Here is an 18,257-nt window from a genome sequence, read left to right as displayed (position 1 = left end):
GCAGCCAGCAACCACATTTTCTCCATGAAAATTCATAATCTACTCAAGAGTGTTCAGTTTCATTCCTTGTGAATTTGGATGCCAGGGCCTACATCCAAAGACCACAACATTTGAACTTAAGGGTATTCATCAGTGAAGACTCAAGATAAGAGTTGCAAAACAAACAGTACATTTCTCCCAAAGGGGTATGAAAAGTAATTACTTTTCATACACTTTGGCATGCATCATCACGGTGATAAGTCTTCTAAATAGTGGTTTCCTGTTGGATTATTTCTATGACGATTATAAATGCTACAACAGTCTCACATCAAGTTTCAAGTTTCAAGTTTTTATTGTCACATCCCCTTTTATACAAGTATAATCGGTTTGTGAAATTCTTATGTGCAAAACACCCGACAGCAGTAGCAGACTAAAAAAAGAATAAGAATGAGAATAAACTATACAATATCCACACACAAAAAAGAAGAAAGTATTAACAATATATATATAAAACAATGTAATAGAATATACATCATGACAATATATATATATAAAACAATGTAATAAAATATACACTTTTTTGAGACAATATATATATATATATGTATATACATACAATATATATATACAATATATATATATATAAAACCATGTAAGAAAATATACACCATGGCCATAGATATTCACAGAATATGTTCTGGTGTATAGTGTTAATGAGGGTCTCAGTCCTTGTTCAGCAGCCTGATGGCCTGACTGAAGAAGCTGTCCCCTCAATCTGTTTGTGCGGCACTTGATACTGCGGTATCGCCTGCCTGACGGTAGAAGGGTGAACAGTTTGTGGCCGGGGTGGTTATTGTCTTTCATCATCCGTTTGGCCCTGGCCACGCACCGCTTGGTGTATATGTCCAGTGATCTATTCAGGCATTCCTCACAGTACCTGTCCAGTGAGATAACACGATTTGAAGAGATTAACTTTAATCTACAGTACCTCAACGCCACAGGACTTGTAACACAGAGGAAAATCAATAACACTAACTCGGCTTCTAGAAAGAGTCTCAGAAGAATGCCCCAGCACACACGTGAGGACTTCCCTGTATGCGCGTAAACATATTTGACTGATACCTAATGCTAAAGGTTTACTTGGTCGTGTTTATTGTGTCTCCTCGTCGAGGAAGTAACCTCCATGCTGCGCGAGCTTTGTTTCGCGGCCTCGTCCGGATGCTTGTCACTGAACTCTGACTGTCGAAACCACTCAGGTATCGCTCAGTTTCAGGTGTTGCAAGTCTCGTGCGTAAACAGTCAGGTGCATTTCGGGTAATGTAGTCCCACACCGTGAAAGGCCACTCCTCCGCCGGAGTTCCTGTGCTATTCTAAAACTCTCAGTCCCGAAATGCTCTGTGGCGGAGAGCAAACAGAGTAAAGAGCCGCAACGTGAGGAGGTGAACCTCGTAGATACCCCTGAGAAAAACGCTCCGCAGCGAAACTCCAGCCATCTCATGCCGACGGTGAGATCAAACTTTGTTTTGTTGTGTCTCGTGTCGCATTTGATGGGTTTTATTCTCTCATCTGCACAGTGGGAAGCGGCTCGTATGGGATAGACTTGGTAATGTGTAACTACTGAGTAGCTATAAAGCTACACACACACTCACACACACTCACACACATTTACATATATAAATATAAATATACACACACACCTGCTGCCGCTGTCAGGCTACATGTCAGTGAGACTGTTGCAGCTGCGGCTCGTGAAGCTGGAGCTTTAATGTCTGAGTCGCGACTATTAAAGAATGTCACTTTTGTTTGAGAATATACTATCTGATTAAACAAAAGAAAAATCCAAATGGTAAACATGTTCACGTTTATAAACAGAATAGAGCATGTATTATTTAGGGATAGAGTACAGTAACATTCAGCACAGTACTGCATCGTAAATAAACCTGCCATGTATTATTTAATCAGAATCTACATGAGTTCTGTCAGTAGTACAGAGGTGCGCTGAGAACTTACTAGCCTACTGTGTCATAGGCTTGACAAGACCAACCTGTTCTTGTGCACTGGTGTAAGAAACCACATTATTAATGATTGACTCACTGTGACAAGTCATGAATGGGTTGTGTCCTTTTACACAAATAGTGACAGGCTGAGAGTTGAGGCTTTATGCCATGCCTGGAACAGTTTTCCTGTAACAGATTACAAAGAGCCCGAGGCTCACTCTGCCGAACATAGACAGAACAATGACTTGTGTAGGTGACGGTTGTTGTTGTCGTGTGTCACATAACCTCAAAATATATGTCTGCTTATGTTTGGGCCCGTGACTAAAGATTACTGTTATTTAAAAGACATATAAATATATATATATACATATCTATATATATTTATAATTTCTGTTCACATGCTGCCCCATTACTCATTTGTCTCCTTTTATGTTTTGTAAACCAATGGCAGCTTAATGTTTGTTCGTAAATCCAAATTGTCCATATATGTAGGCACAAGTTAGTGTAGAAGAAATATCAGTATACCAGTATATTGGCTATTTAATTGTGTCCTACTTCAGAATCCCTGAATATGTCTGTAAGAAATAACGGTAAGTGGTTGAGTAGTAAAAGCTGCAGGTTCATTTATAAATTAAAACAACAGAGTTTGTTATGTTTGCAGATGATATGGCAGCTGGAAGAGTAAGGTCCTTCCGTCGTGTTGGGAGTCTCATGCGGAGTAGATCTGAAGGGACACTGATTGATCTGGATGACACCGTCTCAACCAGTGGCAACCGAGATGGTAAAGTTTCCTTTGAAGCAGAGGCCGCCTGTGCTCTGAGTTTGAAAACCTTAAGATAATGTCAATCAACGTCCTAACAAAAGTCCTAATACTTTCACAGGTGTGTTTGGGACACAATACTCTGAATGGCCACTTTCCCAACCAGAAGACACACGTTCATCTCAGTCGAAAAATCCCTTTTGGGACAAACTGTCTGGATCAAATCCTTTCTTAGACGACATTGTACACAGCAGCACAGACAGACACATTTCCAATGTGAAACAAAATAATAAAAATCCCAATAACGATGACGTCATTAGCACATCTTCGGATGAAGGCAACGTGGGGAACTACTTGGAGAACAAGCACAATGCCATCGACAGATGCAGAAGTGCCTCTGACATTCTGGATGATCTGGAGAGAAAAGTGCCAAAACAGGAGAGCAGCTTCAAACCGCCTGGGCCGGTGCTCAACCCAGATTTTGAATGGCTTAAGAACGACAGAGAGGCCTACAAGATGGCCTGGCTGAGCCACAGGCAGCTAACCCGCTCGTGTCTGGACTTAAATCTGATGAGCCAGAGTCTGGGGTGGGCTCAGACACAGGCCACTGATTTTCAGGTCATCTGCAAGATCGGCCACACTGGAGGCTCAGTGCGGTTGCCGTCCTCGGAAAATATCATCCATATCCCAGAAGGCCACGTTCCTCCAGGAGAAGTCCAGGAGGTTACACTGAAAGCAATGCTAGACCCTCCCCCTGGACTCAATAACAACTACATGACAACCATGAGTCCGCTTCTCGAGGTGGTCCTCAGCAACATCAACATAAAGGAGTGCGTTTCTCTGGAGATGAAGCTGGCCGGAGAGGTAAAGAGCGACCCACTGAGTCAGGTGATGACGACTGTGGTCGGCCTGATGTCCAACAAAAGAGAGGGACCGTATACTAAAGTGAACGACTGTTACATTAACAAGAACAAGATGCAAATGAAGCTGCAGGACCTTAAGACACATTTCTACGTAATTGCAGTCGCGGAGGCCTCTGTAATCCAGTCTCCTGCTACATCAGTGTGGGATTACCTTGATCGCCAAATCACGGTAGCGGTTTATGGCCCCAGGTATATCCATCCATCATTCAAGGTCGTGATAGTAGTCTGTGGTCACGAGGACGTTCCGCCGAGGCTGCCGTTTTCAGACATCTGCAGGGGATACAAAAATACACCTCCACTTGTGCTGCAGGTTTGGGGAAAACACAGGTTTCAACCAGACCAACTGAACAACCTGCATGTCGTCATGAGCCTCACAGGCTCGATGTTTAAAATAAAACCTGAGGACGAACGGAAAGAAGTGGGACAAAGTCGGCTCAAATTAGGGACAGTTTTTCATCTGCCAGTTGCGATATCTTGTGCTAGGAATACAGAAATGACTCCTTTTACATTAGATGTACAGGTGAAGGACTCAAAATCTGTAATTGTTGGCCATTTCCAGGTGCCTTCCCCTCCCGCCGCACCCATCAGATCAGAGAAGCGAGTGCCGAGGCCGATAGAAATGGCAAGAAGCTCACCTATCCCTGAAGAAAGTGTTCCGGATTTCCCCAAATTTACAGACAGACCTGTGAAACTGCAGTGCTACGCTGTAGCCTTAAAGTCAGTCCTCCGTCAGCCACGTGTAGACTACCTTCTGGAGTATTTTAAGGGGGACACTGTAGCTCTCCTATCCAGAGAGACCGTCAGGTCAGTGGGTAACTCTAAAGTAAAGGAGTGGTATATCGGATTCCTCCGAGGCAGGACGGGTTTGGTTCACTGCAAGAACGTCAAGCTCATCAGCACAGACCAAGTGATTGACTTCACCGGCATTCAAATCAGCACCGAGGTCCTCTTGGACCACATAACGCTGCCCTTCAAGAAGCTTACTTACATGTATTCCGCCATCCAGACTCTGGTCACTGAACACATCACCAGCTGGCGAGGTTTGGCGGACGCTTTAGGGTACGGCAAGATGACGCTGGACACGATCACGCGGACGCAGGCTGAAACTCAGGCGGAAAAAGTGGCCTGCGTGCTGGAAAAGCTGAAGGAAGACTGCCACGCTGAGAGGAGCAAGAAGAAGTTTCTGCACGAGCTCATGGTGGTAAGTATAGGGAAACAATATATGTACACTACCGTTCAAAAGTTTGGGGTCACCCACCCAGACAATTTCGTGTTTAACATGAAAACTCACACTTTTATTTATCAAGTGATTTGCAAAATGAATAGAAAATATAGTCAAGACATTGACAAGGTTAGAAATAATGATTTTTATTTGAAATATTAATTTTGTTCTTCAAACGTCAAGCTCAAAGGAAGGCTAGTTTTATAGCTTCTCTAACCAGCATAACTGTTTTCAGCTGTGCTAACTTTAAAAGGGTTTTCAAGGGTTTTCTAACCCTCCGTTAGTCTTCTAAGGCGATAACACAATGTACCATAAGAACACTGGAGACAGGCCTCCACACACCTATGTAGATATTTCATTCAAAACAAGACATTTCCACCTAGAATAGTCATTTACCACATTAACAATGTATAGAGTGTATTTCTGATTAATTTAATGTTATCTTCATTGGATAAAATAGTGCTTTACTTTGACAAATAAGAACATTTCTTCGTGACCCCAAACTTTTGAACGGTAGTGTATATTTGTCCTAAATATTTCAATGTTTGTGTGCACTACATACAAGACGAATAACAAATCTTGTGAAAACACTGCAAATTGGAAAAAATAAATAAACATGCACACAACCTACCACTCATGCTATAGCGGTTCCACAGCCCGTGTGCTCCCATGTGCTTCCCATGGTTTTCGTGACAGTGTATCTCTGCGTCTGTCACCACAGGCTCTGTTGAAGATGAACTCTGTGACTCTTGTGGCCCAGCTGATTCAGAACACAGTGATTTTGTCCACCGCCGTGGAGCTGGGAGCTCGATGGCGGGAGCTTGCTGAGAAGATGGGCAAACTGTCCAGTGCTCAGATAGCGGACTATGAGGCGCCGCACCGAGGCAAGAGCAGGGACGTCGGAGCGCAGGTCAGTTTCACAGCACACACTGAGAACACACTGATTTCATGGCATTTCTGCAGGGAATGTGATGAATGATGATTCCTGTATTTTCTGTTGAAGTCAATGTGGAAGCCCGCCTATGACTTCCTGTACTCCTGGTGTCTGCGGTACGGAGACAGCTACAGGGACATGATCCAGGATCTGCACCTGGTCCTGGACAAAATGAAGAACCCTGCCACCAGACAGTGGAGACAGTTGACTGGGGCCCTCATCACAGCCAACTGTCTGGATATCTTTCGAGCCTCGGCATACCCAAATTCCTAAACTTTACACTCTAGTGATGACGGCAACTTCCACGCACTTAGGAAAAACAAAGAGGTTTGTTACACAGTAATAAGGCTTTGATATTGTTTGTTTTTGTATGTTACTTTGCTCTTTTTTTGTAATTTTTACACAAAGCATTAGAAGCTCCTTAATTTAAATTGTTGTTTGGATCTTACTTGGTGAATGTGAAATGTGTTCAGATTTTTTTGGAGCAGAGAAGGAATGTCCTTTCATCTTACAAAGAGAAGAACATGAGGTGTAGTTTGTTCTCGATGTCTCTCCGTACACAAATGTGGTGAAACCATAATGTGAAAGTTAATTTTGGAACGGTCATTTTCTGTTGAATGTTTATGAGATGTGTAGTTCCCAACCGACATCAATTGTCCTGGGTATCAAAAATCTCAACGGGTGCTTGTATCTGTTATTCTTTTTCCTGTTAATAATAGGCTAATATTACCCCATCTGCAAATGTGCATTACCTAAAGACCAGGTACATTATTATTTATGAATCTAATTAGATTTCTTCTAGTACTTAACTTACTGACTGTAATTAGTTTGTTTTGTAAGGATCCACAGTATTATGATCCACATCACCTGTATGGATCCTGTGAAAGTTTGTATCAATGGGATTTTTAAGTTTTCTGTAAAACACTGAAGGTAGTTAATAATAATAATAATAATAATAATAATAATAATGTGAACACTGATGAAAACTAACAATCTCAATATATCAATATATATATATATATATATATATGTCATAAATATTTATATACATATATATATATAAAAATACCAAAGTGACATTTTCCTGATGCCAGTAAACACACAATCGATGCTACTTTACAAGTGTCATAAACTTTAGTTTCTGAATAGGAGTATGTTATTTTTATACTGTAATGAAATGTTTTAGATATGTATAAAGCAGATCATTTCATAAGATAGACATTGTAAACATTGTGTTTGTATGATCATGTTTTCGTTGCCAAATGGAAACCTCACTGTTGACTGGTGCCATGTACTGTACAGTACGCAGTGTCTTCAGTCCCGGAAATGTTAAACAACGATTAATATCTTTGATACTGAAATGAAGATGTGTTGCATGAGGTATGAATAAACATTAACTGGAGTAAATGGTCTGATCTGTTTTCTAATTCATGCAGAGGTTCAACTAAAAGCTCAAATGGCAGGAAGCTACAAAACGACATACTTCTTATTCAAATCATATTTCAACACATAACAACTTATGTGACATTTGTCTTTTTTCCTGTTGAGTCGTGTTAAATCACGCCTTAGAAACAAATGACTTTTCCCTTAAGTGTTTTCGACTGATTTTCTCAGATTGTTTGCTTTTCCTGCCTCTGTTTGTTTAAGCTAGTTTCAGCCCAGAGCACTGAGTGCTGGTTCTCCATCAAACAGTGAGCACCCAGCACTGAACTGACTTTACGTTGGCTCCCTGAACGCAGCCTGGTAAATGAAAAAACAGAGGGAATTCATTCAATCTCCCAGTGGAAAATGGGTGTCAGATTGTATTTTATTTAAAGAGGCTGATAATAAACAGAGTGGGAACATCAAGGACAAACTGGGAGAAATTAAATACTGGAGTTGATGTTTACTGAGACGTAAAACAAGAAATAATTTTACTCCTGAGCTTTCTCTTACTAAAATAAATAACTTAGGATAAACTTCCATCCTTCTTCCTTTTATTACCTTCTTGTTAGCCCAAATTATGCCACTTCTCTGGCAGCAGGTAAAGAAATATCAGGGAAACTGCCCCATGTAATTCAATGTGAGGGCATACGTTCCTGATCATGACAGAACACTTTACTTAGATAATGACAATGACATCTATTCCAAAACCGTATAAGTTTTAATCATGTAATAGTGAAGGACAAAGGTTCACTGTTTCAGTGAGAGTCGAACATGAGTAAGGGTCAGTTCAGTTTATCGACCTGAAACTGTTTCTCAAACACTGATGAGAGATTAGTTGACAATCAGTTATCGAAGCAAGATGAGTGATTAAATATCAATACTGGACATTGTTGCTATAGCTGTGAATATATTAAATAATTTTTTTATGACTATACCATTATGTGCTCAGTGTAAAATATTATAATGTTTAGCTATTATTAACGATACAAACAGGTGTATTATAACAAATATATGTATATATGTGTAGTGTACGTAAGGATCCAGTTACAAATTAGCTATACAGAATAAGGCTTAAAATAAATTACCAAAGTATCTAAACGTTGGTTGCTTTTCTACCCGTTCTGATGGATGCAGCTTTCTGCTGTATTTCAGCAAAATCAGGGACACAGATGAAAAACCTTTGAGGCATCCCATTTCAAAATAGACACTGCCTGTTCAGGTCCCCATTTCTCAGATGCAGCGAAGCGTTAAACTTTGTGACTGATAAAATGTGACCACTTTTGTTTTTGGCGGGCTTTTACAGCGGTTAATTATTATGAATCTTGCTGGCTGTCTGAATTGAATCCAAAAACGAGATAACGGAAGTGCTTAAAGGGTACCTGTTGTGATCTCGAATGTGTAGCCAGATCAAAAGATAATGTGTTTCTAAAGGTTATTCATGCACTGACGGTCCAGTATTCAATAACAATACGTAGTTTAGGCTGTTCAAAGTCCTCAACTCCGACAAGCTTCATTGCACTGGTGCTTGAATATGGCGCAGGTGGTGTGACGTCACATCGTTGATAGATCGACAGCCAACCACAGCGGATGTGTTCAGAAACCAATGTAAACAACGTCGAGCGCTCGCAAACAAATGCTGAGAACTTGATAATAATATAGAAAACGGGCGAAATATGGACGATGAAAGATTGTCAGATTCAGCAACTGGATACTTGTATGAACCATTAAAAGCAGACTATCCCCATTTAGTTAATTGTGACAGCGATAGCGATGATTCTGATGAAGTTGATGCCGAAGGACCGCCGGTACAGATGCTTCACCGTGCGGACCGTGCACGCAAGTCGGCGGACGTTTGGTGCAGTTGTGGGAAATGTGTGCCACAAAAAACAGACATAGAGTGCATTTGTTGTAAAGAACACGAACTTATGTCCGATGATATAGTGTCATTAGACCTCATCTGCTTCACACAAAAGCGTGAGCTTGATAGCTACATCGCGCATAAGCCAGCGCTGGAGATGTCTTTCATTGATGCAATGTTCGGCCGACATGTTCGGGGGTGCTAGTGACTTTTCTTTGCTCCGTCCGTCCCGATGCGCGCAAACCGGTGTGCGGGAGCTCCGCGGCGCACGAGACGGCGGGCAGAGGACTGTTAACGCAACACGTAGAGACAGAAATGACGTGCTGCTGCTGTAATGTGGCGCTATAGAGAAAGTGACAGGGGGGCGGGCCAAATTTTTTTAATGTCATGCGATCTACCAATACTACGCCGCGATCGACTGGCAGGTCGCCGCGATCGACGTATTGAGCACCCCTGATATAGATTGTGTAATTCTTGAGGCCACCGATCTATCCCAAGAAGCAACGCGTGTAGAAGTGGCTCCGGATTGGCTGAATTCCTTTCAACGACTCTACGTCATAGTGACCTTTGACATGAGTAAATAACTGGCAAGATGTCTGCGCCCTGAAGCGTTCACGGACTCGGAATGTTGACAAAGAAATGTAAAGCCTCGGGCTATGCGTGACTTGTTGACAATAGCGGCGGGGAAAATATGATTTATTTGATGCGCCTAATGGATGTAGCACGTTGTTGTTTTTGACTACAGGTACCCTTTAAAATGAAAGTCAAAATAAAAGCCAGTGATAGATAGATAGTCGTATGTAGCCTACAGTGTTCTATAATGCAATATATGTACACAGCAAGAATCAACTTGTCACTTAATCGTTGCATTGTTTAATGCAACACAGTTCATAATATAGATTAATCAAAGTAATGTGTCGATGTAGAGTTGTTAATGTTATCATATTTATATTTACACCTCATTCTGCTGTTTCTTGAATGAGAGGCAGAGTAAAGGGTTCACCTTTCTACCACTAGATGGCAGTATACCATATCTCGGTGATTGATTTGTCACACTTAAATCCAAGAGGACAGACCAGATGAATTGGTTCTATTTACTTATTTGCTACCATGTTCCCTGTCTCGTGACCCCTCAGAGTGACCTCTGGACTTGAGTTGGGAACCAATGCAACTGATTACCAGCTATTTAGCATGTTGGACAAAAAAAGAAGAAGTTGTCATCCAATAACAGAAGCCTGCTTTTGGTATGAATTTGATTAATTTGACCTGACATCACAAAAGGTCAAATGTTACATTTAGCACACTATTTTGGGCTTCATAGGGGTTTAAATGATCAGATTGAGTATGATCAGATCCCTTCCAGGTAGCATGTGTTTGTGATTCTATACAGACAGCAGTTCAGGAGACCAGCGTTCGTGTCCCTAGTGGTGTAACTAAAGGTGAATGTGATTTTTGTTATTGACAACACCACGCCACACAGTCACGTGACTGCTTAGCTGACTTTACTTACTATATACCAAACCATTATGTTGTTTTTGTAACCCTTACGAAGTGGTTTTGTCTCCTAAAACTAAAAGCAACTGTTACGCAACATTTACCACACGCATACCCTAAGCTTAATTGGAGATACTAAAATGCTGCCTTGCTTCTTCCCAAGGGGCAAAGTGTAAGGGAGTCTGCTGTGTTGCACTGACACGTTTCTACAGTAGCCCAAAGCAGAGGAAACAAACACCGGCTCCAGATAGGAAGATCCACGCTTCGGCTTCAGCCACGGTAGATCTGCTATCCGCTCGGGATATGGGACTATTCTCATTTGGTTGCAATCTACAGCCTGACCACTAGATGCCGCCAAACACTACACGTTGACACCAATGGGCATGCAAATTATATGATGTGGAAATGTGATATTATAATTTTACCTTTAATAATAACCTTCAATTTTATATAGCGCTTCTCTAAATACCCGAAGTCGCTTACAGAGTCCAGAGTCCAGTAGTCATACACACACAGTCATCCCGGTGGTGGTAAGCTACATCAGTAGCCACAGCTGCCCTGGGGCAGACTGACGGAAGCGTGGCAGCCAATCAGCGCCTACGGCCCCTCCGACCACCACCAACATTCATTCACATCCATACGAACCGGGGTGAGGCTGCGGTGCATGTCTTTATGATGGTGGGGGAAACCGGAGTACCCGGAGGAAACCCACGCAGACACGAGGAGAACATGCAAACTCCTCACAGAAAGGACCTGGAACGACCGGGATTCGAACTTGCTGTGAGGCGACAGTGCTAACCACAAAGCCACCGTGCTGCTTCCAGTGAAGTCATTGTCATTGATTTACAATGAGAACACATCTGTATTTATGTAATTCTTATACAATAATCTTCAGTTGTTTCAATGTTTTGCGGTGTAAAATTGCATTTAGCAGAACAGTTTGTTTTTCCACCATCAAGTGAGCCTTTGTACACCATTATTATGAGCTTTGTTACTGAATGATTCAATTATTGTTTTTCCTGGCATTAACCCCGTCAGTGGAGCAGGAAATATACTCCAGTAAACAGGAACTCTACACCACAACAGAGCCACCACAACACTTTGCCTTCTGCAACCCTATTTAAAAAAAAAAAATACCACAGTTACTCATTCACTTCTTAGTAGACCGCTGTCGGACATATTTTTACCACTTCGCACACAAAAGATTATTTTTATTTCTGCGGTCACTAGAAGGGCTGACTAGTTCTCCTTTGAACTCTGGAAAGGCTGTGCAGAAACTGTATGATAAAAAAAATATAACATATCAGTCATTATGGAGTATGTGTTGTTGTCCACAGCTTCTTCCAGGCTGCTGCTGCGTTTCACTCAGAGCTCCCTGCTGTTCCTTATAACACATCAACGAATTAACACATTAAGTTCTTGTCAGTGACACTCCTGCCAAACCTGCGGCAACACAGAGTCCTGCTTTCCGTGTGAGAATATTTGACTGTATGAAAATACAGATTTTGTCTCTTGTGCAATCATTGCAGAATGAAATGTGACTCTTAAAAAGTGTTTTCACTTTAAAAAGCATTAATTTACTTCAGCATTTCTAAAATAGGCCACACAGCCAAAATACTGAGGATTTGTTTGTGATATGCACATTAAGTTCGTACTTTATGTATATTCCGTTGTATTTTTCTTGGTTTCTTCCTTCAAGGCAAATACTCACCAGGGACCCAGACAGACCCTATTCTTCATCGGGACAAGGTGAGACCTCACAATCTCAGCTCAGTCGGCCGTGGTGATCCAGGCAGGATTAAAGAGTTTGGGAGGATACTATTTTCTTAAAAAGAAGACCAAAAAATTGAAGTTTTATCTGGCACTTGTCTCGGCTAACCGCCAAGACAAACTTAGTCCATTAGTGCATTTTTTTCACAGGAATTAGGATGATACATCAACTGAGATGTTGACTATCCTTCATATTACAGCAGATAATTGTATATCCTGACCTCAAATGGTTTGGTGTTTCCCCAGTAACACAACTATTTAATCTATACGTGGCTGGATTCAGTTATTACAACTTCATTTCACGCTTATTGAGGTGGATATCTAAAATAAACCTTACAATACAGAAGCTTTCACAAAATATCTGCCATACATATATGGTAAACCCAAAACCTTTTGAAGCATCACAGGTGGTTTCAGCCCAGTGGGTGGCGCCATTGTATCTTCAGAGTTTCCATGATTCTCCACAGTTCCTCATTTGTGTTAAGTCTCATGTGTTATTTATTGCCAACAACACCTTATTTAATATGAAAACATAATAATGGGATAGGGAAATTATCTCATGATAGCAACATTATCAATTTCCGAGACTTCTCAGCATGGCATGTCATAAATTATGCTTAAACTTTATGGTCAAAAACAGCAAAACAATTGCAGTTTTACAGAAAACGTGATGGTTAGGAATTATATTTTAAAAAGGGGAAGGCTAAAAACAGAAACGACCACATTTTTTGGGTATTTCTTGTAATAATATAAATAATCAGATTTCTGATCAACATAACCATGTTGCTATAAGTAAACATGCGTGAGACTAAACCGTTTGACTCCAGCCAAGCCAACAGCCATGGGGGCATCCACAAATCACTGTAATGAACAGAAGCATTCCTCTGCCCTCTGGGGTATATAAGGCTTCATTTGGTTTGCCTCCATGATATATGCAGAGGGCAAGAAGTCATTTAACTTTCAATTTATTAGCCTGTTGATTTATGTATGCTGCAAAATGTATTGCTGGTGTTGCCTATACTCCTCCACCCTTTCCCCACCCTCCTTACCTTTCTCATTGCATCGTAATAATTTGGTAATAGATGAGGTGTAAAAAGATAAAGTTCAGCAATTACAAAGGTCAGAAAGAAAGAAAAAGGGCTTAGTTTCAATGGTTGCACTTCATTTATCACTGACGCTTAAGTCACTAACTACAGTATCAAATAGTGAGTCTACAGCAACCTTCACTGTAGTTGGAGTCCACATACATTAGGAAGAGGCAACCCTCCACAAGACAACGACCACAGCTGATTATTGCTGAAATTATAAAATGGGAAAAGTACATTGCATTTATCGGGTTTACTGATGCATAATATGCCTGAAAACAAAGACTTTTTTAAAACAATATAACAAGGGAACTTCATTTTTCATACAATGAAAATAAAGACACAGTTGAAGTTGTGTAAACCTACATGGGCGGTGTGTTTATAGATTGAGTTGAATATGTTTGTGGTGTGTGTTACAAGGTGTTGATCGTTGCCCAGAGTTCAATGCCTTTCTGCTGACTAACAGCCTGCTCAGAGCCTCTTCCCATGACCACCGCTGGGAAGGAGGAAGCTCTGTTACCAAATGACTCACAAGGAGAAAAACAACCTGAAGTGTTTGGTCGTGTTCAGAGCGGCTTTGTGAGTAATAACCATTCACATCATTGGACACCTCATTTTGCTTTAACTCAATCTCCCTTTTTCCATCAACTAACCAAACAGAAACCAAGTTTCATCATGGCAGAAGGGCACCGTGATAAAGATTAGGCAAAATTACAAGCCATGAATAAATGTTCTTGATAAACAGCCGAGAAAAGCATCTGCAAGTCCCTGATCTACTGAGATGACATGCCCGTCAGTGGAATAATAGCAATGTGTTTCTACAGTTCCTCCCGTTAGAAGGCTAGTTTATTTTGGTTGATGATCACATCCTATCTTGCAGAGAGAGGTTTTGTCAGGTGCCACATAGTTTGGGGGAGGTGCAAAGAGCGTGTCTGCTGACAGACCTGATGTACCATCCGTGACACTCCCAGATCGTCAATAATCTAAAACACAGATGGAGGAAGGCTGGGAATGAGACTCGGGAATGTTAAGGATTGCAGCATAACATTATGATGATGAACACTTCACCACTGGGCTGTTTTCTTCTCAGAAAGTGCATACATCTAACAACACAGCATCTATTAACAGATCTCAGGCCTATGAACAACTATCATAAACTACTGGCTTATGTATAAAGTATTACTCTGGATACCTTTAGGGTAGCAGAAGAAGTATTTACATCTTTGGAAAAGGTACCAATAAGAACACTCAAATATGTGTACTCCTTGAACGTAAGAAAATGACAAGCTTTGGTAGAATGCAAAAATAAGCATAGGCTATTTACCTTCAAATTAAATTATGCTTCGCTGTATTTTTATCTAAAATCACTCATAAAACATAACAAAATAAGTCAATTCAAAAGCACTAATAAAATGCAGTTCATACAAATTCAAGTACGATTTGAGTCTATTGATTATAGGCCTACACACTTCCATAGAAGCCCACAGTATATATAAATAAAGTATATTAGAATAAAGTATATATCTAATCTAATGAATTGAACAACTAATTAGTAGTTATGCTGGACTATTACAGAAGTCAGACCAGGGGCTCCAAAATGTTGCCTTTTTTTGTAATTGAATGAGAACAGATAAGGAAATGAAACCATCTGAGAAGTTATGAGGGGAAATAAACATATTAATCAATGAATCAAAAGGTTCTCGTAGCACTTTTCCTATATTGCACTTTAACATGCTTTACAGGGGATTGAAAAGTAAATAGTTTGATTTTAAAATGCACAGAAAACTTAAATATGACCCCATCTAGAAACATTTGTTTTTCTTCTTTTTTTGTCAGGCATGCAACAAGACTGGTAAACATTGGTTAGGCTTTAAAAAGAATAAAGTATTAACGATGGAAATAATGTATCTCAATTTGTACTGAAGTAAATACTTTCCATCACAACCACGGCTGCTTCTTCTTGTAGAATAAAGACACATTCCTGTTACCTGCTATAACTTGAAGAATGTCCAGCAGATGGTGAGAGCAGCCAGAAGCTGCAGGTGTCTACACTTCACAACAGAAAGTAATGTCTTTAACAGATTTGAGCCATCAGTCAAACCACTTTTATCCTGATGGAGAAGCAATCTAATGCTGGTTATAATGATAAGGAAATCAAAAAATGTAAACAAAACCTTAACGATAGTGTGGTAGTTATAAACTAGTTTATGCCTCTACTCTTGTAATTAGAAACATTGAAGGTGATAATCAAGATGAATAACTTCACATCTTGAAGAGATCCCCAGCTGGGTGGCCGTGATCACACAACTTCCACATTGATGAGTGAAAGTAAACAACACCCTGAGAAAAAACACAACATCTACAGTCGGCCGAGATAAATCCCTCAAAGAAGAATGTCTTCTTGGCTAATTTCTGTCAACCAAGAGGGAGAACAAGCGGGCCTGAAGGATTCTCGTTCCAAAAACAACAGAGCTGGAGAGGTAGCCTATTGTGTCCTGACAGATTGGTCTGACTGAAGGAGGAGGTCGCCTCTGACTGACACTCAGGGAGGAGCAGAGGTGAGCAGAAATCTGGGGGAGATGGGAACACAGCTGCAGCTCAGAGGAGAGTTAGTGCTGTTATACCTCACATACTACAGAATGTACTTCCTGCAAAGGGTTGTAAGAGTGTCTTACATCATGATATATACATGCGTGTTGGGGGGATATGGAATGGCAAAAAACACAAACCTTCAACTTTTTAATGAACTTTAGTTGTTATGCTATTTATCTATTGATCTATCTATCTATCTATTTATCTATCTATGTATCTATCTATTTATCTATCTATCTGTGTTTTTTTGGGGGTGGGGTTTGGCAAAAGATGGGAGACCCTCCTTTGTCCTGATCACTCCCCAGGTCCTCGCCCCCACACCTCTGCCCATCATCCCCCCTGTTCGCTATTCATCCTCATGTGCAGCTGGAGCACTCTGTTTGACCTCCGCTCTCCTCACAGAGTCTTCATTAACAGGGGCTGTGGTGGGACTCTGTGGTGGGACTCCTCGCAGCTCTCGCGGTTAGAGTGAAGAACCACACTGGACTACTGACATTACGCTCATCCCCGACATAAGTCCATCTGATATGGCATGTTGCGCTGCTGTCCAACATGTGCTCTGCCAGGGTTATTACGCTGGGCTTTGAGCCACAGATGAAGATAAAGAGTCACTTCTGTTATTCACAACAATAGTTTAAAAAAAATATTTCATAAAGGGAGCACAGCTGATGACGTTCCAAACAGGTGGTCGTTGCCAAGTCATCTTGTCAGTTATGCTTAATTTATGAGACAATAAAAGGAGAACTAGATCATGGAAACATGACAGCAGTGCACGAGAATAATTCTTGTTTTTGTGATTGCTATCCAGCATGCACTTGCGTCGCACTTATGAATGTGAATGTGTTCTTGTCTATTCCACGCATGCCATCATTACATATAAGAGTTTTGTAAGAAGGAATGGTTTGAGAACATCACCAGGAATTGCCTCTTGTTCTGTATTCAGTGTCAAGGTTTGTATTATGTTGTATATGTGAATGCATGTTTATTATCATTTTTTTATACTATTATTAAGACAAGGAAAGTGACACATATGTGTCGTCTTGGCTCTCTTCCCCAAAATGTTCTGACCTTCAGCCTTTTTTGAGAGCAATTTACTTGCACATCAGATGAACTGTTTTCTTCTCAAATTGCATTTTATCAAGACTATTTCATTGGGAGAAAATGTTTCCAATAAAAACAGTTGACAGTGAGATCTGTGAATTGTAAAGGGCAACTAGGGCATTGTTTCACAAAGGCCCTTTTTCCATGTTGTGAGCACCCGAAAAACAAAACTGCATTGTGTGTCAACAGATATCATTAAAAAAAGACAAGCAAAAAAACAATTCTGTATAGATACCACAAGTTTGTGATGTAGACTGGCAGTATAATATAATACGCAGCCACAGTTACCATTGTTCACTGTTGTTTATGATCTAATGTTCCTTTTAGTGTATGCATACTTCTTTATAATACATCACTCAACCTTTTGTTATTTTTCTGGTACGTACTCAAACTCTGTTAAGTCTATACCCTACTTGATATACACAGGGTGGAACAAATATTAGAAACATCTCATAATGCAATACAATTTCAACAGCACTATAAACTGCAGCCCCCACAATTCATCCGATGTATTCTCCCCCATTTAACGGTGACAAATGAATCACATGTCCTAATGAGCAAGAAACAGACACTATCTCTAAATGTACAGCAGCACCTGTCAAGCTCTTACAGTCCCGCCACAATACGGTAAAGCTACTGTCACTGAGAACAGATATTTTCACTGCGTGGATCAGTGCCCTGGTCTGCAGGCTGCAGCAGCCCTGCTGAACGTGTGTGTGGTCTGCTGCGTGAAAGTGAGCGTTACAGGCAGCAGAAGGCTTCGAGAATTAGGTTTTAGAAGTGGCCAGGGCACCGCATATATGTGCAGAAGTTCATCTTCATTGACAGAAAGTGAGGTTATGTGAGTTAAATGCAGAATTAAGTGAGTCTCCATGCTTTTGTTTTACTATATGGTTTGTGTTGTTGTTTTGTGAGTAAAGTTAGACCAGTGAGACACTTTCTCAAACCCTTTGAGGAAGGTTTATGTTTGTTTTGTGTGTGTGTGTGTGTGTGTGTGTGTGTGTGTGTGTGTGTGTGTGTGTGTGTGTGTGTGTGTGTGTGTGTGTGTGGGGGGGGGGACAAAGATTGTACTGCTCGGATGCCAGTTCGTCCTCAGACCCCACATCTCCCAGAGCTT

At 40.8% G+C, this 18,257-nt stretch overlaps 1 protein-coding gene across 3 annotated transcripts; it reads left to right on the top strand.

Moving 5' to 3' along the window:
* The first annotated feature begins 1,406 nt into the window (after positions 1-1,406).
* Positions 1,407-7,225, top strand: macc1 (MET transcriptional regulator MACC1). 3 transcript variants are annotated; one of them, XM_056444106.1, is made up of 5 exons: positions 1,407-1,484; positions 2,638-2,757; positions 2,858-4,860; positions 5,642-5,791; positions 5,885-7,225. In XM_056444106.1, exons 2-5 carry the CDS (start codon positions 2,643-2,645, stop codon positions 6,086-6,088), a joined length of 2,472 nt encoding a protein of 823 aa, XP_056300081.1. In that variant the 5' UTR covers positions 1,407-1,484; positions 2,638-2,642; the 3' UTR covers positions 6,089-7,225. The 3 variants fall into 3 exon arrangements, with proteins under 3 accessions (XP_056300081.1, XP_056300080.1, XP_056300079.1); XM_056444105.1 differs by having other exon boundaries at positions 5,603-5,791; XM_056444104.1 differs by lacking the exon at positions 1,407-1,484 and having other exon boundaries at positions 2,628-2,757; positions 5,603-5,791.
* The last annotated feature ends 11,032 nt before the right edge of the window (positions 7,226-18,257 follow it).

This window comes from Pseudoliparis swirei, chromosome 22 (genome assembly GCF_029220125.1).
Source record: "Pseudoliparis swirei isolate HS2019 ecotype Mariana Trench chromosome 22, NWPU_hadal_v1, whole genome shotgun sequence".
NCBI lineage: Eukaryota > Metazoa > Chordata > Actinopteri > Perciformes > Liparidae > Pseudoliparis > Pseudoliparis swirei.
Note: the sequence above shows the minus strand (reverse complement) of the source record. Positions and strands in the feature narration are given on the sequence as shown.

Bases quoted from the DNA above. Each gene is read 5' to 3' on its own strand.
- macc1 (XM_056444104.1), top strand. From the start codon at position 2,628: ATGTTTGCAGATGATATGGCAGCTGGAAGAGTAAGGTCCTTCCGTCGT. The intron at 2,758-2,857 runs GTAAAGTTTCCT...ATACTTTCACAG, and splicing joins AACCAGTGGCAACCGAGATG to GTGTGTTTGGGACACAATAC. The intron at 5,792-5,884 runs GTCAGTTTCACA...TTTCTGTTGAAG, and splicing joins GCAGGGACGTCGGAGCGCAG to TCAATGTGGAAGCCCGCCTA.